Source organism: Actinia tenebrosa, unplaced genomic scaffold (genome assembly GCF_029948245.1).
Source record: "Actinia tenebrosa isolate PJP-AT-01 unplaced genomic scaffold, QUT_ActTen_1.0 PGA_scaffold10__47_contigs__length_13832649, whole genome shotgun sequence".
NCBI lineage: Eukaryota > Metazoa > Cnidaria > Anthozoa > Actiniaria > Actiniidae > Actinia > Actinia tenebrosa.
This window is the reverse complement of record NW_028292570.1, coordinates 5276635-5301569: the sequence shown is the minus strand read 5'-3', so window position 1 is coordinate 5301569 and position 24935 is coordinate 5276635. Positions and strand designations below refer to the sequence as shown.

The following is a 24935-nucleotide window of genomic DNA, read 5'->3' as shown; positions in this document are numbered from 1 at the left end:
TTTCGAAAGACGTTGGAGTTTTGAAGGCAGACGTTTTTATTGCATTCAACTCATCTTGTCTTGACTCAATCACTTTGACAGCCAAAAAATAACTATTATTTCAGACCTTCAGACCCAAAACCCCTCCAAAATGGTCGTCAGTGGTTCGGAGTGTGTCAAACCAGGGATTTCTCGAGCAAAGCAGCTTGCAGAGAGCGATGACATCGCGAGTAGTTTGATTGTCGATAATGTTCTTGGATTTACGACTCACAAAATGGCTGCGCGGTTTAGACCCGTAAAGATCGATCCAAGCATCGTTAAACGAGCTCTACTCAGGTTAAAAGGAGATGGGGACTCAGAACGGGTTTATAATGATATTATCGACAACACTGGCGAATGGAAAATGTTTTATTTCCTGAATAAATCTCGGAGCCAAGTCGCTGCTTTTAAACAACATGTGAGTAGTACCTGTCTTGACAAGACGCTCTTGGATCTAAAATTTTAATAAGAATTAGAACAATTGCTTTTTAAAATCCAAACTTAAAATATCTCTCCATTGCTTTATCTACTTTCTTAACTACTTGTTTCATTATATTCTGTTGTCCGATAAAGGAATCTTTCACTTTTGAAGACCAGTTTCCATAAACTTATCGGTTTGAATTTTTACAAAATTCTTGGAAGCTGTGTTTTTTTTAACTGATTATAAATTTTTCAGCAGTAAAATCTATTGTTTAGATTTGTCTTTGCTCAGAGGAACTGTAGGCCCGAAGACAAGGAAGTAAATATATTTTTTTCGTCTATCAGTTTGCATATCGTAGGCGGTAACGTCCAGTGCCCCAAAGAGGAAGTAAAACCACTTCCGGTTTGAACTGAAATTTAACTTCCTGTTTGACGATAAATTGCGTTTACATTTTGAAAATTAGCATGAAGATCCTTAAAATATGTTATATTTGAATGTTGCATGTTTATAATGCATTAATTTATATAAAAAATAAAAAACATTTTCCTTAGATAAGCTTACCTATTTTTTTTTTTTTTTTTTGCCTGTGTAGAACCTGGACAAATTTGGTATGATTCTTAACTTCTTAACACTTAATCTCTGAAGAATTACTAAGTTTACTTTGCACTCTTAAAGTTTATTTTAATGGTAGTTCAGTTGTTTTTTAACAAAATGCTGGGATAGATGAATAAAAACGTCATAGCATTCCAATACACACACACATATAATCAAACTCTTCTAATATGTTGAACCTGTGTATGTGATCATACTCATATGTTATTGTTATACACCAACTATCAAAGTCCATTTTCCTCATACTCTGATTGAGTGAGAGAATATCACATGAACGTTAACAAGTTTCGATGTTTCCCTGTCAGCAGCTTTCAGCGGGTAACAATATGTTGTTGACCGGTAAGAGCAACACCAGAAGTGATTTTCTCAGAAATGTATGTTTTTCTAAGTTTTTCAAAATCAAATAAACAAAAAATCAAATAACTGTATTTTTTTCTTTGACACTTGCTATATAACAAAATGCTTATTGACTTGAACCTCAGAAAAGCAGTGTGTTTTTTGTCCCTCGATGTCAATGTTTACCTTCATGAAACATTGCTGTCTTGGGCCAGAAAACACAATGTTTCCCTCGGTTAAAGTTAATAAGTGTTCAATGTTGCACAATATGAGCAGTGAAATTATTATTATAATTATAAGATTATTAATATGCTCATTCCCTTTCCTGATGGCCCTGACGACGCCCTTACTAACTTTTTAAACATACGACTCCGCCATAATATTCTAAGTATTTGTATTTATTGCTTGGGTTTCAGATGTCACGGTACATTGGGATATTCCATGCTGAAGCTGGCTTTCAGATTGTACCTTGTAACAGATACTCCAAAGAACAAAATGGTGCGAAAGTAATTGCCACAGACAACTGGTAAATAGATAATATTTAATCATTATGTTTAACAAATAAAACAGCTTTTTCTGTGCTCTGTTCAGTAATGAAGTATCCAGGAATTAGCCTAAGCATGAAAGATTTGTGAGTGCTTACGGCACTTCCCAAGTGCTTTATTACTGAATGGAGCATGGAAAAAGCTGTTTTATTCGTTATGTTATATAATCACTAATTTTATTTCAGTATTGAATTTATTTACTCAAAAAGAAAAACTTTTGCAGGATCTAGCAGCTCTTTGCACTTGTGGATGACATCAGCACTGTGCTCCATTCACTAATAAAGCACAGTTTTTGACCAATCAGCGCACATACTATCCTAACAATATAAAAATGATTTAGATGGCATTGCATTGATCACTGTCTTGATAATAATAATGATTTAATCACTTACTGTGCGCGCATTCCATACAATGATCATGCGCGCATTACAATAATATATATATAACTATATAACTTTATAACTTATAATATAACTATATAACTTTAACTGTCTTCAGTGGTGTGTGCTGAAAGAGGCAACTGGTTTGGAAGGAGCATTAACTCTATCCCCCTTCTCTAGTAATAATGTTCTTCGTGTTCTTTTTGCTCATGCATATTAACTTAAGTGCCATGACATGATAGAGACCCCTTGTAGCACTTCAGAATGCAGCATTATTTGGAGGACTTAAAAAAAAGGTTTCCAGTTCTCATGAGTTTAAAATTCTTTAATTTTGTCATCCAAATTGTGTTGAAGAAATAAAAACTCCTCAATTTGGTTTTATAGACTCTAATCAGGTTTTAAGACTCAAACTCCAAAGAATTGCCCTAATTCACTATGACGTCACTGCTTGTTTATGTGGGGAATAGAATCACCAAATCAAATAGAAAATTCAACAAAATTTGCTCCTTAAGCGAAACAGTTTAATCTAAAATGGCCTGGTTTTCAGATGTAATATGTGTTAATATGTAAAAAAAAAAATATTCTGAGAGTTTGCTGGCTATTCTACTTCTCTTCATGGATTGATACAGGTTTTAGAACAGGTTTCAGTGAATTTGTATTGATTTGACCCCCTCCGCAACCATGATCCTTTGCATTCAAACAATAGAAGATTGTTTTGATGTGACGTCATAGTGAAATAGGGCAATTCCAACGTTGCGCTCGACTCACAAGCAAACTCTCACTCTCTCTCCCAAAATATTTTCTAACATCTTGGACAAAGGAAGCCTTAAGTTCAAAGTCCTAAAATCAAAAATCTTTTAACAACATGCAAGGTGTCTATTGAGTATACAGCAACAATATATTACAAATCCAATAAGTGTTTGTAAGCCGAGTTAAGATTCATGATAGATAGTTATGATTCATCAGCTTTTTAATTATAAATCAAGCCAAGCTTTCGAGCATCTTGCTCTTCATCAGGGCAAATGGTTGTGACAATTTTACAAGAAAACACGCAACATAACAATGTGCGCGTGCTAAAGTTAAATGTATCAGTTGCTAGGAGCGCGCGTGTTCAAAGGGAGAATTAATTGCGCGCGCAATTTTTTTTTTTTTTTTTTTTTGTCTATTAAGATACGCTATATGATCTTAATTGCCTATCAAGCTACGATAGCTATCAGGCAATGTTCTTCCACTGTCTCTATTAAAGAGAGCATGTGATTCATTAACAATCTTCCATGCCTCCAGCCATTTCCTCTGGTGCCATCGTTCTTCTTTATAAACTACAGAGCTACCAAGCCAGTTAATGCTGTGGCCAGTCTTCATGGCGTGCTCTGCTAGCAACTGATACATTTAACTTAAGCACGCGCACATTGTTATGTTGCGTGTTTTCTTGTAAAATTGTCACAACCATTTGCCCTGATGAAGAGCAAGATGCTCGAAAGCTTGGCTTGATTTATAATTAAAAAGCTGATGAATCATAACTATCATGAATATATTACAATTTTCATGTGTATTGTTTTCATTATTCATTGATTAGGTATAAAGGAGACAAGCTACCATATCTGTGTGGATGTATTGCCGAGATGACAGAGGAAGAAGAGAAGAGTATCTTGAGACCAGGAGAGAATGACTTCAGTATTATGTTTTCTATCAGGAAGAACATGTCTCAACTTTGGTTGGGTCCTGCGGCATATATCAACCATGGTATGTACTACTGAAATCACTCAACTGTTAGCACTGCCAAATTATTGATTGATTACATTTTGAATTTCAGTTAATTCATGTAAAATATGGTCCAAACTGTCACGTGAGTTAACTATGTTGCAAGGCCAAGGCCATATTGCCAGACCATGTGTACACATTGAAAAGTTATTAGAAATTCTTGTCACAGGAAAAAAAAACAGATTCCCAAATTGGGAATTTGTTGGGAATTTCCTTGAATTCCCAACGAATTCCCATCCAATTCCCAGAGAGAACGAAATTGGGACCGTGGCACTGATTTCCAATGTTGGTTTGTTGGGAATTTCGTTTTTCTATTGGGTATTAGAGGGAAATTCCCAACAATAAATCCCAACGTTGGTGTTGGAATTGGGAATTCAAGGAAATTCCCAACAATTCCCAATTTGGGAACCCGGTTTTTCCCCCTGTGTGTTTGAGTGGGGAGGGAAAAGAGGTAAAGTGGTAATACCAGGGAGATCAATCGAAATGACTTGGCGTATATTTAAAGAGAAGAATGATTGATTTTATGGATTTTTATTGAAAAAAAAAATCCATAGAAATGTATGATAATTCTTAATGTAAAGCTACTGTTCTGGTATCATGGACCGTCAAGTTCCTTAAATTTGGATGCACGCCCAACCTTGAGAAAATGGTCTGTTGCAGTCTAGTTCATAGTGCAGTGGTGTAGCTAGATTACTGATGTTTTGTTGTTCTGTGTTTCAGATTGCCGGCCAAACTGTAAGGTAATAAAGCGTAAAGGATTTTTTCATTACTGTTTATTGAAATTTAGACACTTCTTTATTGAAGAAATATTTCATGTTCTGAGCCAGCACCTTAGCACTGATGAAAATATATCCTCAAAAATATTTGTGCCCCTACCACGGTCTGCATTTATTTTCTTACCACCCTCCCCTTTGGAAATTCCAGGCCAAAATGCTCTCCCTCTCCTACAGAATTATTGATCCAACCCCTCCCCCCCCCCTCTTTTTCAGATCTCTGAAATGCTGCTAGGGGTAGGGGTACTGTATGAATATGTTCTTAAACTGCCCATTAAGAATATATTCAAGGGATGCATCTATTTTCTTACCACCCTCCCCTTTGGAAATTTCAGACCAAGATGCTCTCCCTCTCCTACGGAATTCTTGATCCAAATTCCCCTCCCTCTCCTTTGAATTTCCAGAATAGCAAATGTGGTAGGTTTATGAATATTTTAGAATATTTTCAAGGGATGCAAAATTTGATGCCTGTTTTATTGAACAAATGTTTTTTCATTGTTTCAGTTTGTGCCGACAGGGCGTGATACTGCATGTGTTAAAGTCTTAAGGGATCTCGAACCAGGAGATGAAATAACTTGTTTTTATGGAGAAAACTTTTTTGGGGATAACAATTGCAAATGTGAATGTCTGACTTGTGAAAGGTTAGTCATAGTTTTTTTTTTCAGCAGGAATTTGTGGATAAATTGAATCACTGCAAAAAAACTTTGTGAAACTGACGTTTCAGGCGTTAGTCCTTCGTTGGAGTAAGTGACTGACTTACTCCAACGAAGGACTTATGTCTGAAACATCAGTTTCACAAAGCTTTTACGGTGATTCAATTTATCCACAAGTTCCTGCTGTTTTATTCAGAAACACCAACGCAGTCCACGCTTGTTATCACCACTTTGTTTGTTTTTTTCAGTGGATTATTAATTAGCCTGCATCACATCCGGAATTTTCTTTGTAAATACCAGGTATTTAGGAAGAAAATTCCGGATGTGACGCAGGCTAATTATCAATTAATAGTTATTGATGAGTGTATGCAGGCTTAGCCTTGAATCCAGGAATGCTTGTTTTGTCATTTTAATTTCTGCTTTTGTTTACTGATGTCAGAAGTAAGGCTAAGCCCACATACAGTATGCTGGAGTTTTAAGAGTCATCAGTTTATTATATGATGTTAAAAATGATATTGTAAATTATCAGGACTAGGGCAGTGTTATCTGCCAATTTGCCAATATTAATAAGAAAAATTTAAAATCTGTCATGACCATGAATGAACTTGACATGATAAATGTATTATCTGATGAAAAAACCTACAGATAATACATTTATCATAATAATAATAATAATATAATTTATTTATATAGCGCTCATCTCCAAAATTGTCCAAGGCGCTTCACAAAAAATTACAATAGAATATTTACAATAGTTACAAAATGCTTACCTATTGATTATGAATAAAATGTAAATATTTAAAAGATAAAACTAATTAATAATTGCAATATATAAAACAAATCTAAGTCACGTAGTCTTAAATATACTCCTTATTATTAAGAAAAAGAGAAAATAAATGTGTCTTAAGTCTATTTTTAAAACTAGCAACTGTTGAACTTAAACGAATCTCTAAGGGAAGCCTATTCCACAGTCTTGGAGCAGAAAAGGAGAAAGATCTGAAACCATAAGTATTAAGCCTAGCTTTAGGCTCAACGAGGAGTTTATTAGAGACAGAGCGTAGAGAATAACTGGAGGAGCGATAGGTCAAAAGATCAGACAAATATGAAGGAGCAAGGCCATTCAAGGCCTTGTAAGTTAAATTTTAAATCATTATCATGGATTTGGGCAATCAGGGGCAAAACTATAGTGAATAAAATGTAGAACAAATATAATATCCTAATGTAATCAGGGAGAAGAGGATACTCCCATGTAAAATGGCCAGGGATAATTCACCTTTTCGGCGCAAGCCCTCACGGGGTATAAATTGTTTTAGATTGTTTTACAGTCACCAAAAAGTTCAGACATTGCTCACGGATTTCCGTACAAATGTACTGACTCTAAATGAACTAAGTAAATAATCATTTTTCTAGCTTGATTGAATTTTTTCTTACAACAGCTTTTGAGATAGCTAACTAAAGAAATCTACCTAAATTTTCTCTTTAAAGTCAGTGAATTTGTATGGAAATCCGAGAACGATGTCCAAACTTTTTGTTGACCGTAACACAATCCAAGCTAGCGCCGAAAAGGTGAATTGTCAACAAAAATAAAATTTAACCCCTAGAAGAGAGATTTTGGGCGTGGCCCTGGTTTTATTTTAGCCCCAAAAGATACCACTTTTTCAACTTTGAAAAAAAAAGATAAATGAAAACTCACTCTAGGACCAATGTGGTGAAGTTAATCTCTCAATCTCATTTGTGTTCAAATTTGCAGGAGAAAGGAAGGTGCCTTCAAGTCAGAGCAGGTTGAAAATAGCCGTAAACAAAAGTATTCCTTCCGGGAGACAGACAAGCGGTTAAGACGGCTGAATTCTGTCAAAGGTATTTTCAACTTTACAATAAAGTTATTTCTTTTCGTCTCCTTTGTTTTATTTCTTCCTATCATAATTATTTTCATATTGATTTTGTATTTTTATACAAACAATATTTTTACAATAACTTATAAATTTCTTGCACACTTTCTTGGCCATGCCTCGTGGATCCAAATTACTTAAACAATTTGACGAGGCAATGTGTCGAGCCAACACAGAATAGTATGGCCACATTTAATTTATTCACATACTTCTATGCACATGCTTTTTCCTGCCAAATGAGTGTTTGCACGCCTTATTTGGCAAAAATACAGCTTTGCATAGAACCCGTGCATAGAAGTATGAGAATACATTAAAAGGGGTGATACCCTCTTGTGTTGGGCTGTAAGCCCGCCTCAAAAATTTCGTTTTAAATAAATTATTTTGCCTTTTAAAGTGGTGTCTTTTAGGGTTAACATTAACTAAACCAAGACCAGCCCAAACTCTCTATTTCAAGGGTTAAATTATTTATTTTGACAAATCTCCACACCTTTTTTTACATTGGAGTTTCCCGCCCTTCCCCCCCCCCCTCCCCCTCCCTTCCCCCCCCTCCCCCCAATGCGACACAATAGATAAGGCAACAAACTGATTACTGCTAACGAACTTGCCATCCCCACTTCTACACAGCCATCATAATATGTTTCTTTTTAACCTCTCCTAGTTGAAGATAACAGTAAATCTGTACTGTCGCCAAATCCAGAAGATGCTTGTTTCAATAATGCGTTACATGGCATGGGTAAGCTGTTCATTTTGGGCACTGACCATCAATTAACTACGGAGTATGGCACGCAGATCACTGCAAGCCTGATGGTCAAAAAATCTAAACCAAGACGACACTCGTCCGGCAATGAAAACCATTCATTGTCTAGATTGGGCGGGGAGGCAGGACAAATAAAGCGGAGAAAAAGGAGAATAAGGTTGTCAATGCAGCCAAAGAGAAGAAGGCGGTCAACTCCTGTACCAGCATCAGAACATATAGTAACAACAGAACAAAGCGAGTTCATTGAACCAGAGATACCAATAGAAATATCGTCTGATGAACTAGACAACGAGATCAGCGAAATGGACAGCGAAATCTCTACCGGGGATGATAACCTCGATATTAAATCGCCTTCTACTAATCCTTCTCCATCGGCATTCAAACCTTCAGAAATTCATATTCCAATCAGGGACTTTTTAAAGGCTGGCTTCAACACAACGAACACTGTGATAACAGACAACCTATCTTGTCATCATGTGAGTGGAATTTCTTCTTGAACTTTATTTATCTGCACTGAATAATGGGAGCACGTCTTCTGGCTCAAATATTGAAATCTTTCTAATTTCTTGATTACGCTAGTGAATTTTGTAAATATAATAGCCTAGGACCAGTTACAGCGCTTTCTAACCACATGCTCGAAATCGTGCAATTGAGCCCTTGAAGTCCGTCAGAATGCAGCTTAATTTGAAGGACATCACTGACATAACAATAGGTTTCCAATTCTGAGGAGATCGAATTTTTTTTGCTTTGTCCTCCAATTGAGGTGCTTAGACGTCACGTGCAAGGAGTCTATTAAGCTGCTTTGACGTCACATGCAAGGGGTATATTGAGCTGCTTTGACATCACATGCAAGGGGTCTATAAGCCTTTTCATAGTTTAAGAATCGATTCCACTGCGCATGCCTTCTTTTGTTCTTAATTAAACAAAAGAAGGTGAGAAATTCGGGATAAAATCGCATGCGCAGTGGAATCGATTCTTAAATTATGAAAAGGCTTATTGAGGTGCTTTGACATCACATGCAAGGGGTCTATTGAGCTGCTTTGACATCACATACAAGGGGTCTATTGAGCTGCTTTGACATCACATACAAGGGGTCTATTGAGCTGCTTAGACGTCACGTGCAAGGGGTCTATTTGCCGTCCTGATAAACTAGTGGACGGTTTTAGTTAACGTTCTTACGATTCTATACTCGTAAAAACTGATGGAATTACCACTCTTTCGCTGCTACGCGCTGAACGAGAAAACAGTCGCAACAGGGAATTTAGCAATACACAGACGCCCATCAGAGAATATAAAGGTAACGACCAATTTATTTGATTGGCGTCAGTGTATTGCCCAATTTCCCTGTTGCGACTGTTGTCTCGATCAGCACGTAGCAAGGAAAAGAGTGGTAACCCTTCTCAAAGCTATCTTGAATGTTAGCCGAACATGGAAATGCTAAAGAAATGCCACAAATTCCACCAGAAAAAGTGTGATCTCTACTGTGTGTCCATGTTAGCCTTGAATTCAAGATAAATTTCTAGAAGGTTCCATCTTGCACAAATTCTGTTTTCATCTTCTGAAAAGAAGAGACAAAAAAAATTTTTTCACTTCTCTCCGTGGTATAATGAGGGCTTAGGTATTATCTTAAGCTAACAGAAATGAATGCAAAATAGCCCCTAAATTATCGGAGTATATAACTTTTTAGTCGGTATAGTTAATAACTAAGAATAGGTCTTTGACGTTATAGCTTCGTACCGTACCAGAATAGCTCACTTCCGAGATAGAGCAGTTTCCGTATGACTGTGAAAAGCTCAAGACACGAGCACGGTCGTGACACGGCATATACCAGAATTTACTCTCCATCCAATCGAAATACCCGAAACACGGTATGAATACGACACGGGCACGGTTAAGCCAAGGTCACGGCACTGCCAGACCAATCACAGAAAAATAAGATAGAAAATCCCCCAATCAAAATATTAGAAAAAATGACGGCCGCGGCAAGGCACGCATACGGCACCAACTTTTCCCCAGTCATGCAAAAATTGCTCTATGCTTCGCTTGTCACGCAAAAAAGTTTCTGTCACGAATTACTCAGCATTATGCACGAAGCCTCACACTGAAACCTGTGTGTGACAAGTGAAGGGTTCAAGGATATTTCGGAAGTGGGGTATTCTTTTAAAAAAAAGGGATCGATGTTTGAATATCATAATTTTGACAGGTAATATCTACCTTGGTGTAGACATCTTATTGCCTCGTCTCAAAAAGGCAACTAAAAAGTCCCAACCAATGGCATGGGCTGAGAGGACCTTTTATCACACGGCGGCCATACTTATTCTAATAAGAATAAAAACTTTTGTTTCACGCTTATAAATTTATTTTCTGCACTTGAATGCGAGGCTACACGTAATGGAATCTATTGTTCAAACCAACACGGCTGCCGCGTGAAAGGGCCCATCTTTGAAAATAAGAACTTTAATTGTAAATAGTAAATACGAATTTCTTCAATGTTATTCTAATTTATAAATGTCCTGTGCTAATAGTCTTACTGCACGTCAGGTGGTCCTTGTGAAGGCGAACATGTTGCATTGTGGTCTAGCTTGGGTGCAAACATCCTTGGTTCATCATGCTGTATATGGTGTTTGTACTGAAGTTAAATCACAACTTAGAAAGGCTTCCGTCGAATATGACATTGCTAGGGGAAAACACAGGAAGCCCAAACAAGCTTCCTGTGCATGGTATCAATAGTGATATAGATCTTAAATAAAGCGTATCACTGAGCAATTTGCTGTAAAACGTTGATTCGTTGATTGGAAGAGGTTCAACCTTGTCCAGTCTCCAGGTAAATTTGAGGCCCACAGGCAGTCCAAGCCATGTATTTGTGGTGTGTATGATAGCATTTACAGTAAATGTATGGGACGAAAAGCCTACCTTGCTTTCTCTTGCTCCTGTGTTGTTGATAATGGTATTTAATTAACGAACCACTCAGAATGAAGTAAGACAAATAGAAGCAAGGTAGTTCCAATAAGCCTGAAGCGAGATGACGTTTTACCCTCGACTCTAGACCATAATCCTTTTCACAGTGCTTTTGTTCTTTAATTATGACTATTGTTCCTGTATTCTCTAAGGAATCAAAAATTTTAATATAAAAGAATTTTAAAAACTATTATGGTCTAGAGACGGGGGTAAAACGTCATCTCGCTTCAGGCTTATTTATCTTGAAAAAATTACAGTTTTTGTTACTCCCATACGTTTACTGTAAATGACACCACAAATGCAATCAGGGTTCCCAGGGGTCAGGGAAAATACAGTCAGAGAAAAGTCGTAGACTTTTATTAAAAGTCAAGACTAGCCGTAGATCTGCATTTTGGGCATGCTTCTTCTCATGCGCAACAGTTAAACAAAGAAATGATACTCAAGGGAATGGTAAGTAGAATGGAATACATTACGCACAAGCTGAAAGGATCTACATGGAGGTCACGTGACAATAAAAAGGTAATATCAGGTGACCATTTGGAACTCTTCACTAAATGGTCGCGTGAGTTAACCGAAATAGATGGTTTTCTCAATGTTGCGTGCGCATCCAACTTGACGGGCCACAAAATTGAAAAACGCAAATTCAGTAAAATTGAGAAAACAGTTTTATATTTAAAGAGAAGAATAATCTGATTTTTGAATTCTTATCTAAAAAAAAATTTCATACCAATGCATGATAATACTGTTGTTCTGATATGTTCTGATATATAAGTTCCTTAAATTTGGATGCGCACGCAACCTTGAGTAAACGGTGTATTCGAACACAATCGTTCACTATTTTGGCGCGGTGCTAACAGTTGAGTGATTCGGCCGGTGGGATGAAGGTCGTCCACATTCTATAAATAGTAGAACAGGCTTTACTTTTTACAAGAAATACTTATATATATATACCGTTTCAAAGGAAATGAACGTCGTTTCCTAAAGAATTATTGATGTTCCCGATTGGAGGAGTGCTAATCCCATTTCCCACCCAAATGTTTTTTAAACATCCCACCTCCCATCATTCAAATTCCAAAGGCTTTTTCTTTCATTATTTTCCTATTCCTCATCGGCCTATTTTTTCCCAACACCAGAAACCTAAGTCCCATTTTCCCCAGGGAAAACAAGGTAAATCCTAGCAGCAATGTTTCCAGAGGCCGGTAAGGCTTGTATTTCAACAGAATTCAATCTTCATCTAATTTTTTTCAAGGGAAGCCGGGGACCTCAGAGGCCACCGCAGTCTAAAGCGGATGATGTCTTTCAAACGTTGTGACTGACGTCCACCAAAACCCTATTTTCGCGACAGAAACTTATGTGATTTCCCGCGGTGATTGGGAAGCACAGTAAAATAAAGCTAAAGAAAGAAAATAAAAATTGAATAATATGAACTTTGATTCGATTTTATCTTTAATTTATCTGAAATGGGCTTCCTGTGATTTAGCTGTACCACAGGGATCCCAGTAATAACGGGAGCAACGCCTGCCGATAATTTCCTTCCGTCCAGACGATTGAGTTCAAAAGAACTCGAGCTAAATTGTAACTTTAATCTTATAGTATATAGCAATGGATCGCATCGTAGAAATAGCAAAGTATTCTCTAGTAGATATAGAGGATCCTGTAAACCTCGTTCCTGTTGTCTTGATATCATTGTGTGTGTTTTGGTCAGGTCGTCCCGTCGGTCTTGCATGGTGGGCGATGTTCAATGGATGCCTTATTCACATCTACATGGATGGGTTAGTAGTCCAGAATACTCTTTAATCTGTCGTTAAATGATAAGCATATGATATGGCAGTTATTCACGACTAGAAACAGACTCTTTGGTAGAATGCAAAGTGCACTTAATTTGTTTTGGACTTCGTCTTTTTCTAGCTGACATGTACCTTGAGAAGTTGTTGATACTTCGCCATTCTCTGCTGAGATCAACTTCAAGAAGTTGTTGATCCTTCGCCATTCTCTGCTGAGATCAACTTCAAGAAGTTGTTGATCCTTTGTAATTATGATATTTATCAATAATCATACGGAACTCAAGCTAAAAGGCAAAATAAAGCTCTCCCCCCTCCCCCCAGGCTCTGCCAATCCCTGTAGATTAGGGAATAAAAGATAGAAAGTATTGTGTCAAATTTATTCTTTTCAATCTCATTTAAACAAATAAATATCAAAAGAATAATTTGCCACAAAATGCAGAAAATAAGGCATGGTGGGGTTTGTTAAAGTGTATATGACACGAAAAAATTTTAATGTTAAGAATGTGTATTTTATTGGCATTAATAAGAATATCACGGTTAAATTTGTTCCAAAAACGCATTTCTCTAGAAATTCAAAAAATTTTAGCACGAGTTGTGACGTCATTTTGTTTACAAGTCTCCAGATTTAGTTGCAAATACATGAAATATGTTTGAATATAGAATCTTAATTTCAAGTAGTACACTTTTCAGTTTCCCAACATTGGAAGAGTACTACGTAAGCTATCAAATGAAGCTGACTAAAATATGTCTTTTGTTGTTAATTCATATGAATTACAATTTATATTTAGTATATTACTACTGAATCTAGAGTACGTGTCAACAAAATGACGTCACAAATTGGGATTAACTTTCGCAAATATCTCAAGAAATAAGCTTTTGAAACAAATTTTGTTACGATATATTTATTATTACTAACAAACTATACATTTTAAATGATGGAATGTTTTCGTGTCATATACACTTTAAAAAGGTCTTACATGTAGATAGGGTTAAAATTTACAATGTTGTGGCTCGATTAACAGGGCATATTTTTTCAAGGTATTCTTGTCTTTATAGATAGGGTCGCGGTTTTTGGATCCCAGCACCACATCCCTAGTCCCCCAACCCCCTCCCCCCCAGCCTAGCAACCTGCTACATGTTATTTAAAAGGTTAGCGAAGTGCACCATCTCCATCCCCAATTCTAGATCTCTTTAACTTATTTGCTCCATACAACGGCATGATAAACATACTTTTATTGATATATAGAATTGTAGGAATATTTGGCAGAGGTCCAAAGTGGCTTGTCGAACAATATGGTAAACTTGATGTACGTTATTGGCAAACACAAGACCCAATGGTGATGACAATATCTGCTGTTGAAATGGTTATAATGACACCTCTCTGCATTATATGGTAAGATGTCAGAGCAGGGTGGAATTATTAGTTAGTTGGTTCAGATTGAAAATTTATCGCAAAGTATTTGATATGATACCTCTGTAGGCAAAACTACATGTAGGCAAAACGATCATAGTGAAGTGTTGGTAGAAAGACGGTCAAGTGTTGGGCAAGTGTTGGTTGACAGTCAGGCGACTGTCGACCAACAGTTGGGCAATAGTCGACTGACACATGTCGGCTGGTCATGAAGTACTTGATTACCATGTCTATGTTATGGATTTAAATTATGAGGTAACATTTGAAAACCCCAATTAAGTAGTGTTGGGTGCAGCTGAATTGACTTTCAGAACAATCTCAAGGTCAACCAATCAGAACTGAGGATTCCACATCATATTTTGATTAGCATTTTCCATGATTCTGCCAAGGGAATCTATTAAATATGAATAGGCCATTTCAAGGATCCCGTTACTCAACCTCTCAGCCTCGTCAGCATAGAATTTGCCTACAGTCCGCAATAATGAAAGGAATTTACACATCAACGAACAATTGAAACACTTAAAAATTTCACAGGTTGTAGGCAATTTCTAAAGAATATGTTACACGCTGACGAGGCTGAGGTTGAGCCGCGGGATCTGTGAAATGGTCTATTCTTTATTCTTTAAATTGATTGTAAATGACACTAATTGAACTCATGGTGGGATTCTAGTTCAATAAACACAATACATCATGAGAAGAGATAACTAGCTAAAAACTAGTGTGAGCTGCGTGGGTGTTTCTAATGAAACAGTAATGATGAACAGGTAAATTATACACCGTGAAAAGATTTTAAAAATTACTGACGTTTCCTGTTGCTAGTCCTTCCTATTTTGCTCTCCATTGTGCGATTGCCACCGACTGATAGAGAACAATTAATTATGCATGTTTATTTACTCGTTATCCTTTTAGATGTAGGCTCGTAGGGATGATTCGATCAACAACAACGTTTAGTCAAAGGACTGTATACCCTAGTTCTACTAGTTATCACCACTTATATGTGTGCATGTTTTACAGGTATCATTCAATTGTCCAGAAGAGATGGTACTGTCATGCCATAGCTATCATGACATCAACTTTCCAGCTAATGGGCTGTATAATGTATGTAGGTGCTGAAATTCTAGATGGCTTTAAACACCTTCCATCAGTAAGTATACAGTAGCAAATCTTTTTATCGCATTAAGAAAAAGGTTTTTGTTTCGTTATTCCTTTGTCAAAGTAAAAATTATATATATAATTATACGATGTGTATAATTTTTTTTCTCTGATGAAAAACTTTTGTATCAGTTTTACTGTGATAACTTATTGTCCAAAACTTCAATATAATTTACAAACTTTTTTACCAGTGAATTTAAGTTTCCATGTTATTTACTCGTGTTATTCAACAAACCAATGCAGTGCCAACCATGCAGTAACCACTAGTCTTTATTTCTCAATTGACACGATTTTTCTTTGTTATTCACAAGGCTTTATTTTTGTTATGACCCTCATTATAAATGCGAGGTCAGTATACAGTTATTAGAAGAGAGTTTTAGATTGACTTTTTTTCTCCCCGCAAACGGCAAGGGTTACCACGTTTTCATTGTTTTCCTTTATTTTACTTTACCTTTTACAAACCTTCTCACCAAGCGCAAATACTCTTTTGTTTTTCTACTACTTAGACTTTTTTGCGATTCTTTTCAGTAATCTAAAAGAATTTTTTACTGGTCAACTTTGCCATGAACGTAAATCTAAAACTCTCTAATAACTATATTTGACCTTGCATTTATTATGAGCAATTCAGTTCAATTCATCAGCCCAGCTCTCTGCAGGTTATTTGTTTAAATCTTTTTTTAATTTTTTAATTTTTGTTATTTTTAAGTCAAATATATAAACATTTGATAGAAAACCTTCTCATTAAATGACAAATAAAATACTTAATTACTGAGAACATAGGCAGTAAGCCTATACTTCCCTCATGTTATTGCCTCTGTTCTCAGTACCTAGCTCATATTTTGGTCACACCATGTTCATCAGCAGTGACTCCCCCATTGACTACCGACAATTTGTTTTAGCTATTTTGCAGCATTGTGTAATTTCAAAAAATATCCATCCCCACATCATGGAGGGAATTTGTAAAAGGTCCCCTATACCCCTAGGAACTTCCAATATTTTTTCCAAACAAATTATTTTTGTTCTTTCTTTGACCTTCCTTCCCTCCAGAATTTCCAGTTGCCTCCATGTTTGGGGTAAGGATATTTTCTGGAACTACACATTTTGTTAATTCTGATACATAGGGTAGTTATTTCCATTCAATCAACCAACCAACTTACCCACACATCTATCCACTCTCCATTCACACTCATCCATCATTTCATGCACTAGCTCACTTCAACCTTTCATAAATCCACTAAAATCTACCCGAACCCCAACCCTCCCATCCATCCAATATTTCATCTTTTTTAGGCTTCTTCTATCTTATTCTCGGTTTCACTTCTTGCTTCCATTTTTTTTCTTTTTTTTTTTTTTTTGTAATATTTGATTTTTTCTTTTAGAACTGGCCTCCAAGGTTTGACAATTTTAATGACCTTTTTTATTTCTGGTTTGTGTTTGTCTGTCTCAATGGAGTTTGGGTTGTCGTACCAGTAAGCATAATAGTCAAATCACTCTATGAAATGCATCACATATGTAGCCAATTACCGCCAATCAAGAAGAAGACATCAAAAAGAGATTAAATGTATAGAATACTATTGTTACCCTGTACTCTTTAAGGCAACTTCATGTAGTTATAGAACTTGTGTCAGTCCTGAGGAAAAAACGACTTCGGGGTCGAAAACGAAAAGCTGTTCAATAAAGATCTTTCTAACCTTTTTTTCCATGACAGAATTTGTTGTCCAAAGTTCTTATTGTTTCAGGGTGTCCCAAAAAAAATTGGGCATGCTAATTGTGGATTCGATAAAAAAAATATATTTTTGCTATTTTTCCACACTCCTTACCTTACCACCTTCCGATAATTATAATAATACCATGGCACTGAGAAGTATTAGTGATTAAATGTTCATGAAGCCAAGGGAAGGTTAATGGAAGTCCCAGGACCTTTACTCACCTTCCTCAGGCTGAGAGACATGGTTTGTAATACAATGATCACTGAGGAAAACGTCAAAAAAGGCTCGAGTTGATTCCTGCCAGACAGAAAAAATTGCACTGTTTTGTGAAAGAGTATTGATTAGACTGTATCATTTTAGTCTTGGATAGGGTTAACGATTCGGTCATTCCCCCCCCCCCCCCCCCCCCCCCCCCCCGTCTTTTATTCTGGAATAGGGTGTACAATTCTTAGTTTTAGTCTGGGGTAGGGTATGCAAAATCAAAATTTTGGGTCTGGGATAGGGTCAGGGTTCTGAGGTCCTGGCGGCACAGCCCTACCCAAGTTGGGGTGGTGTAAGCGAAAGAAAGAGGGTAAAAACCCACTTATTTTGCTGAAGGCTGATCAGACAATGTTGACAATACCTTGTTTGGTATCCAAAGATAAAATTAAGAAGTAAAAAACATGAAAAGATAGAAGCTTGAAGACGTTTAAGGTAAATTTTAAACATTTTTTTGTAAGTCAATACATTTTCTGTAAGACCAAAACTCTATGATCTGTACACGCAAAAATAACTTGGAATAAACTAATAATCAGTATTGTACAGATATAGTATAGGTACAGGTATAGTATAAATTCAATTAAGAAACCTTTCAATTTGGGACAGTTTTTTGATTGGTAACCCACCCCCCCCCCCCCCCCCTCCACCCAAACGCAAGGCATTATGGGGATGTGAAAGTCGAGAATACTGAATAGTGCATTCCAAGATCGAAGTGCAGTGTGGGTCATAGTGACATTATCTAAGCTGGGATTTTTTTTTTTTTTTTTTTTTTTAAATTCTTTTATTTATTTATTTTTTTTCTTTCCCCCATTTGAAACAATATACTAACCACATGCAGAGAGTTAATTGCTGTATATTTACTTTTTATTTCAAATTAACGAGACCAACAATGCCCTTTGGTCTTGGAGTGCACTATTCAGTATGCAGTATTCAATATTCAACCTTTTTTGAAATAGCTGTATTTATATCTTTTCCTCATTGTAATCTATGGTATGAATAAAGCATTCATGAATGATGGATTTTCGTCATTAAGCGTCCCTCTTGAAACAAAGGATTTCAAGGTGATCATGGTATTACTAATAAAAAAGGTCCCTTATTATATGCACTTGTGAAGGCAACTCTCGTTGAAAAATAAATATAAAAATAACTGAATTATGCATTTTTAGCTTTCAATAGTTATTTCTGAAAGTCGTTGCCCTTAAATATAATATTAAATTCATAATTTCTTTTTTTTTTTTTCACAAGGGACCGGTCATAAAGTAAAAAAAGCTGAGTGGGGGAGTGGGTCGCACAACTTTGAACTTCTTAAAAGAGGCCCTCTTAAGAAGTCCAAAGTTGTGCGACCCACTCCCCCACTAGGCTTCCTTTACTTTATGACCGGTCCCTTGTGGAAAAAAATATAAAGAAATTATGAATTTAATATTAAATTTAAGGGGCTGTCTATAAAACTGTACATTAGGGTTGCGTCATTTTTCATTTCCTGCATGGAAACTTGTGGGGTGGGGGCATCATTTTTTCGACCTTATTTTAAGCTGGGCCAGCAAAAGGAAACCTGCTTCAAATCCCCTCCCCCCTTTAACTTTATGACCAGTCCCTAAGAACATAAAATATTCAGGGTATTTAATAAAGCTGTTTGCTAGTATAGTATATATCTTATATAAAACAAACAAATTTTTTCCTGAAAGTACCACATGCAGTTTTCCATAGTTTAGCCATTGCCTTGTTTTTCATTCAAAATATTAAGTAACAAACGTACTTACTTATTTAGTGTTTGCTTTGTCTTTCATTCAAATATTATTTAGTACTCTGATCGATCTAAACACGTGGGATGCAGACAGAGCATAACGAGAGAAACAAGGAACCACTCTGCTTCGCGTCATGGTTTCTTACGCTTCTCTCGTGCTTTTCTCGGCATCCCCAGTGTTTAGATCAGGATTTATAAAATAAATTAAATAGTACGCACGCTGTGATTGGTTGATAGCCATGTTTGCATGAGGATATGTAAACACAGTTGTGACGTCACAACTTTTGTGTTTTCCCGGTACAAGTTCAAAAATTAAAAATTTACAGTTTCTTTCGAGGGAAAAAACGCCCCCAAAAATGTATTTTGAAGACGAAGTTCCAAATTTTGACTTGTGTCAGGGCCACAGGCATAACCCTATGGTCTCATGCAGGTCTTTCTGATCGTAATATCATGACAATCTCTCGTTGGTCACCGCAAAGAGAATTCCCTCAGGAGCTACAACACACGTCCTCCGTCAGAACTGCTGCGGTTGTTCAGCGACGTGCTTTCTCATGATTTAAATGCACCGCTCGATAAAGAATACAAGTATTTCAAGGAAACAGTCAGCAGCTTCAAACTTTTTCCAGCGATAGCTCTTCAGCTCCACAAAATATCTTCTCGAGGCAAGACGAAACAATCAACTTCGCTGCCATGTTTTCTGGCTGTCAAATTGAGCAAAACCACGTTTCTTTCAACCGAGAATTCCATTCACAGTGACACTTGTTATCCACTTTTGATCATTTTCGTAAAGATAATCAATTCTGAAATCTTTTATTAAGATTTCTATTCAATCTTTGGACATTTCTTTGTATTTGTTTTAAACTTTTAGAATGATAAATGTTTAAAATAGCTAGCGATTTTTTCTTGCTTCACATTTGCCTCCTTGGCGTTTATTACACAAAATTTGATTGGCTAACGATCGAAGTTCGTGATGTATGGAGAATTTGTATTTTGATATGAGAATCAAATTCAAATAAAGATTTATTTTCTTGCAAGTGGTAATGTTTTCCCTTAGTATTTATTTTATAAAAGCAATAGAAAACTTTTTTCTCTGTGTTTACATAGCCTGATAGCAACACTCGGGGGGTTGGGAGAATTCTCGACAGTTATGCAAACCCTCGACTACGTCTCGGGTTTGTATAACTGTCTCGAATTCTCCCAACCTCCCCTCGTGTTGCTATCAGGCTATGTAAACACGGAAAAAGTTTTCTATTGCTTAAATCTAAAACGGAAAACTGTTTTATATTTCTTAATTTCGATTTCATGTTTCTTAAGATTGATGAAAACGTTTTTATTCATTATGATTTTAAACACGTGGCCCAAGCATGATTTGCTCAGAAGTAAAATCTAGTTAAACTGTGTTTTTATCACTTATTTACAATAACTATAGTCAGAAGAAGCGGTGAAAAGAAAGTTAAAAAGTACATTAGTTCTGTCTCTAAAATAAAGTTAAAACGTAAGCTTACGTCAGCTTGAATCTACGGTAGAAGTATGCTTGAACTCGTTCGAGTTCTGTTTAAGTTCCTTGCAGTTTTGTACTTTTTTATGGCAACACATTTCGTGTACGATTTCCATTGAGCCTTTTATTCCAGGCGTAATTATATCTCGACAGGAGCTGGTTTTCTTCCTCTTCTGCTCTCCTTTTGCTATCGGTTGACTTGGCGCGAACCCAGAGCTCGTAACCATTCTCCAGTGCTTTATTAATAAGCCTATCCTTATGGGATCCTGTTAGACAGTACTCTTTTATCCTGTCTTCGATTGCCCCAGGTTTCGATCTGCATGTACTTCCTACATACACGACTACTCGAGAAGGCTGCCATTCCCTAGTGCCTCTTGCCTGCCATTCATAAATACCACAATCGTACTCATCGAAGGCTCTATCTATGTTGACACACCAATATCCAGGCCGCTTCGAGGAACGGTCTCTAAAGTAATGCTGATTATGTTGAGGAATAAAGGGAACCATGGCTCTTTTCCATCCTGACCAACCTTCAGTAGGAAGTGCCGAGTTTTCTCTATTTACACGGCTCATGGAGGTAGGATTTATATTGTTGAAACAGCAGTGATTCTTTTCTCCCTTGATTTGAGTTTCAAAGCAGATCAACCAGTGAAATTTCGAACACAATTAGATTTTTGCGCCAATTTTGACCCATGACATCAAAGTAACCAATCGGAGATCGAGATTTAACATAATGAAACTCTTAGAATTAGGGACTTTCCCTTGTTTGTTTTTGTCTGATTTTTGCTTTCATGACGAAAAAATTATCTAATATTTTAGAATTTGTATAAGCATTTCAAAAAAGGATGTCAGACGGAATGGCAAATGTCAAACGGCGAATTGGAAAGAAACGATTAATACGCTTATCAAATATGCAAATCTCGAACTACAACATGGATACACTGAAGTACACTGTGTGCACATTTGTTTCTGTCAAATATCGAAAAAGGTTTTTGGTCGTGCAATCGCCGTTCGATGTTAAAAGTTCTCAGTTCACTCCGACAATTTGTTTTGACTGATGATACGTTGTTGATAATGCTGTAGATATGTAAGGGGCCTTGGGGGAGAACGTCTGCGTAGGAGTCCAAAACTATGATTCTAACTCATTATTTTGTGGATAATGTAATGCATGACTAACTTAATACAGGAATAATTGGGTAATACACCTTTTGCCGTTCGTTAACAGAAAATGTACATTCATTTGTGCCAATAGTTGTATCAATAACGTGTAATGTACTTTCATCAACACCACAAGTAACATCATTAGCGCGGATCAACTTTCAATAACAATAATTGAATATGCGTGTACATTCATAGGCATCAATGGACAATCAATAGCGCGTTTGTACATTCATATGCGCGGAATGTATTTTCTTGTGCGCGAAATTCAACTTCAATAACACCAAAAGATAAACAATTGCATTTATGGACAATCATTTACCCAAAAGTGAAAATTCATTAGTGCTATTAGCATAATCATTGACAATCTATAACGCGCTTGGACAATCATGAGGGTCAACGTTATATTCTATAGCGTGGTTCGACAAACATTTGCATGATTCGAATGAACAATAAGAGAAATAAAACAATCATTAGCGATTTTTAAAAAAAACTATTTTAGCCTTCAATTTCTTCGCCATTTATACATCGTGGTAAATACGTTTGCATATATCTGAACCACTGATCACATTTAGCGATAGTGTTGGTTGCCACATTTCTCTGGAACCCTTCCATTAGCAACTGCTTTCTGTAGTGACCTAGAGCAATCCCTTGTCGTCTTGCCTTAGCCCGATAGTTCGTATGTTGTTGGATCTCTGGACGGCTGATGTCGGCTTTAATTGCTGCTTTAAGTGAGCTAATTGCTATTCTCCTACGCAGCCTCCATCCTGAGTTTTTTATATGTTTTAAAGTGATAAAAAAAAAATCGCTAATGATTGTTTTATTTCTCTTATTGTTCATTCGAATCTTGCAAATGTTTGTCGAACCACGCTATAGAATATAACGTTGACCCTCATGATTGTCCAAGCGCGTTATAGATTGTCAATGATCATGCTAATAGCACTAATGAATTTTCACTTTTGAGTAAATGATTGTCCATAAATGCAATTGTTTGTCATTTTGGTTTAATTGAAGTTGAATTTCGCGCACAAGAAAATACAATTCGCGCATATGAATTAATTATTTCTAGCGGGGTGAGCTCTTTAGGTACACCTCACTTTAAAAAACTTGGAGCCTTTTAGAAGAAAAAGGCGAAAATGTGATTTTTAGCAAAGCTCTCATTTTTGAGGTTTACAACGACAATTAGTAAAAAAACATTTATTCAATGAGTTTTTAAGATTTGATACTGATTTTTCGTAAGGCTCATCCGCGATACTTGGAAATAGATATGTGAAAACGTCAAGGCAATCCATTCAATGGTAATGTTTCTGCAGCGCGATGTTCATATGCTTCAAATTTTGGATCGAATTGTCAAGCGGCGTCATAACTTTTTTTCTGCCCAAGACTTTCCATCCAAATTTATACACAGGCTGTAATAGTACTAGATGATAAGATTCTGAAAATTTCAGAAAAATCGTACCTGGGGATGAGGAGAAAAAAGCCAAAAACTAATAAATGGCACAGTTTGATTTTCGGCCGTAATTGGCTAAACATTTAAAAAATCTTAAAATAAAATACACTGTTAGAATCTAGGATAATCCAAGCACATTATATGAAAAATACAGTTAAATTGACACATTTGTTTTGCGAAGGGAGCGAGAATAAAATTGTCCAAAATTCGCTCTGAATTAGTTTGGTTCCACCTTCGGTTGTTTGTTGGTTCTCTCCTGTGCTTCGAGGGTTTTCTGGGTTCTCCGGATTTCCTCCCTCCAAAAAAAAAAACAACAAATTACTAAATTCTAATTCGATCCTAGGAGATGTTCACGATATGGCCAACCTCAAGATCTTCTTTCGCACTTCCTGATGCGATTAAATTAGTGTTTTAGTGTAGTACTTGAAATTAAAAGAAATATACAGTTCAAGAAAGGTTGGTGAAGGTTTTATTGCATGCTGTATCTTGTCTCTCGTTTTTTCACTTGACTCTGAAAATGACTTCCGCTCAGGTTGTCGAAACGTAAGTCACCACCACCAACTGTTTTTCTCAAGACTACACTCATCCAGACAATCACACGTCACAACAAACTTCAAACCTGAGTTCAAACCATTTACTCTTATACATATCTATACAAAGGGTAAATTGTAGCGCTTACGAAACCCAACGATGATGTGAATTTTGGCACTTCCTAAAAGCGGAGCTCCAATTGTTTTAGCCCAATTTAGATAAAAGGTGAAAGATGAAAAATCGGGGGGAAAAATAAACTATTTTTGCTATTTGTTTGACGGTATGTACTGCATATAGACATTGCTTATGCAATATTCTAGATCTGCTTAAAATTTAGAAGCAAAATGTGAAGATCGACGTTGGAGCCTAGAAGCACTGTGGAAGATTTTAATTGATCAGAAAAGAGTTTTTTACATTTTCTATGAATTTTTTTATATAAAGGATATTTAGTGTATTTGGCAAGTAAATAAACGTCGAACGGTATTCTTTTATCCTCGTTTCGTTATTTAAAAAAAAGTTTTATACTACCGTGATACATTCACTCTACCTTGATTAAGTTTTACACTACCGTAATACTTTCACTCTACCTTGATTATGTTTTATACTACCGTGATACATAATTCAGTTTCATACTACCGTAATACTTTTATATTTACTCTACCTTGATTATGTCACGGTAGAAAGACTGACACCAGTACGGAAGTTGATGCATGGGGGAAAATTTTGAAATGATACACAAACACAGACTCCGTTTTCGACTGCCACACCAAAACGATGTGTATCCGTTTTCATTTGGCTCCACTTTGAACAGCGTTTTCAAATCGATTCGTTTTCGATGGATACGCTCATCGTTTTCGATCGTTGTAGTGTGGACGGAAGGTCAAAACGCATCAAAATGTCTGCGTTTTCAAACAAAAACGCATTAGTGTGTATTGAGTCTCAATGTCGCGACCTACTGAGGCGCATCCAAACAAGCATGATCCTTTGTTTTTCCTTGTCTCAAGAGAATAAAAGAATTACCCCTCGCTGGCGCCAATAATGACACCTTGTCCTAGTGAATTCCCTTGTCTCTTCTGTTTGCTTTTAAAGAAGCAAACAAAAAAGCAGCTTTTACAAATCATGGCACCTAATTTGGGT

The 24935-nt window shown here is 36.5% G+C and overlaps 2 protein-coding genes across 2 annotated transcripts; both read left to right on the top strand.

Annotated features, from left to right (window-relative positions):
• LOC116291058 (histone-lysine N-methyltransferase KMT5B) lies at window positions 1–10911 on the top strand. The gene is made up of 7 exons (XM_031698181.2): window positions 1–436; window positions 1804–1913; window positions 3889–4055; window positions 4794–4813; window positions 5351–5487; window positions 7250–7356; window positions 8047–10911. The coding sequence occupies exons 1-7, from the start codon at window positions 131–133 to the stop codon at window positions 8640–8642; spliced, it is 1443 nt and encodes a 480-aa protein (XP_031554041.2). The 5' UTR covers window positions 1–130; the 3' UTR covers window positions 8643–10911.
• A 1713-nt stretch (window positions 10912–12624) lies between these two features.
• LOC116291044 (emopamil-binding protein-like) lies at window positions 12625–17145 on the top strand. The gene is made up of 4 exons (XM_031698166.2): window positions 12625–12875; window positions 14134–14280; window positions 15313–15442; window positions 16830–17145. The coding sequence occupies exons 1-4, from the start codon at window positions 12706–12708 to the stop codon at window positions 17007–17009; spliced, it is 627 nt and encodes a 208-aa protein (XP_031554026.1). The 5' UTR covers window positions 12625–12705; the 3' UTR covers window positions 17010–17145.
• The last annotated feature ends 7790 nt before the right edge of the window (window positions 17146–24935 follow it).

Coding starts and splice junctions, on each gene's coding strand:
- LOC116291044 (XM_031698166.2), top strand. CDS start 12,706: ATGGATCGCATCGTAGAAATAGCAAAGTATTCTCTAGTAGATATAGAG. Junction 12,876..14,133: donor ATTCACATCTACATGGATGG/GTTAGTAGTCCA, acceptor ATTGATATATAG/AATTGTAGGAATATTTGGCA. Junction 15,443..16,829: donor GCTTTAAACACCTTCCATCA/GTAAGTATACAG, acceptor TTTTTCTTTTAG/AACTGGCCTCCAAGGTTTGA.
- LOC116291058 (XM_031698181.2), top strand. CDS start 131: ATGGTCGTCAGTGGTTCGGAGTGTGTCAAACCAGGGATTTCTCGAGCA. Junction 437..1,803: donor TCGCTGCTTTTAAACAACAT/GTGAGTAGTACC, acceptor CTTGGGTTTCAG/ATGTCACGGTACATTGGGAT. Junction 5,488..7,249: donor GAATGTCTGACTTGTGAAAG/GTTAGTCATAGT, acceptor TCAAATTTGCAG/GAGAAAGGAAGGTGCCTTCA.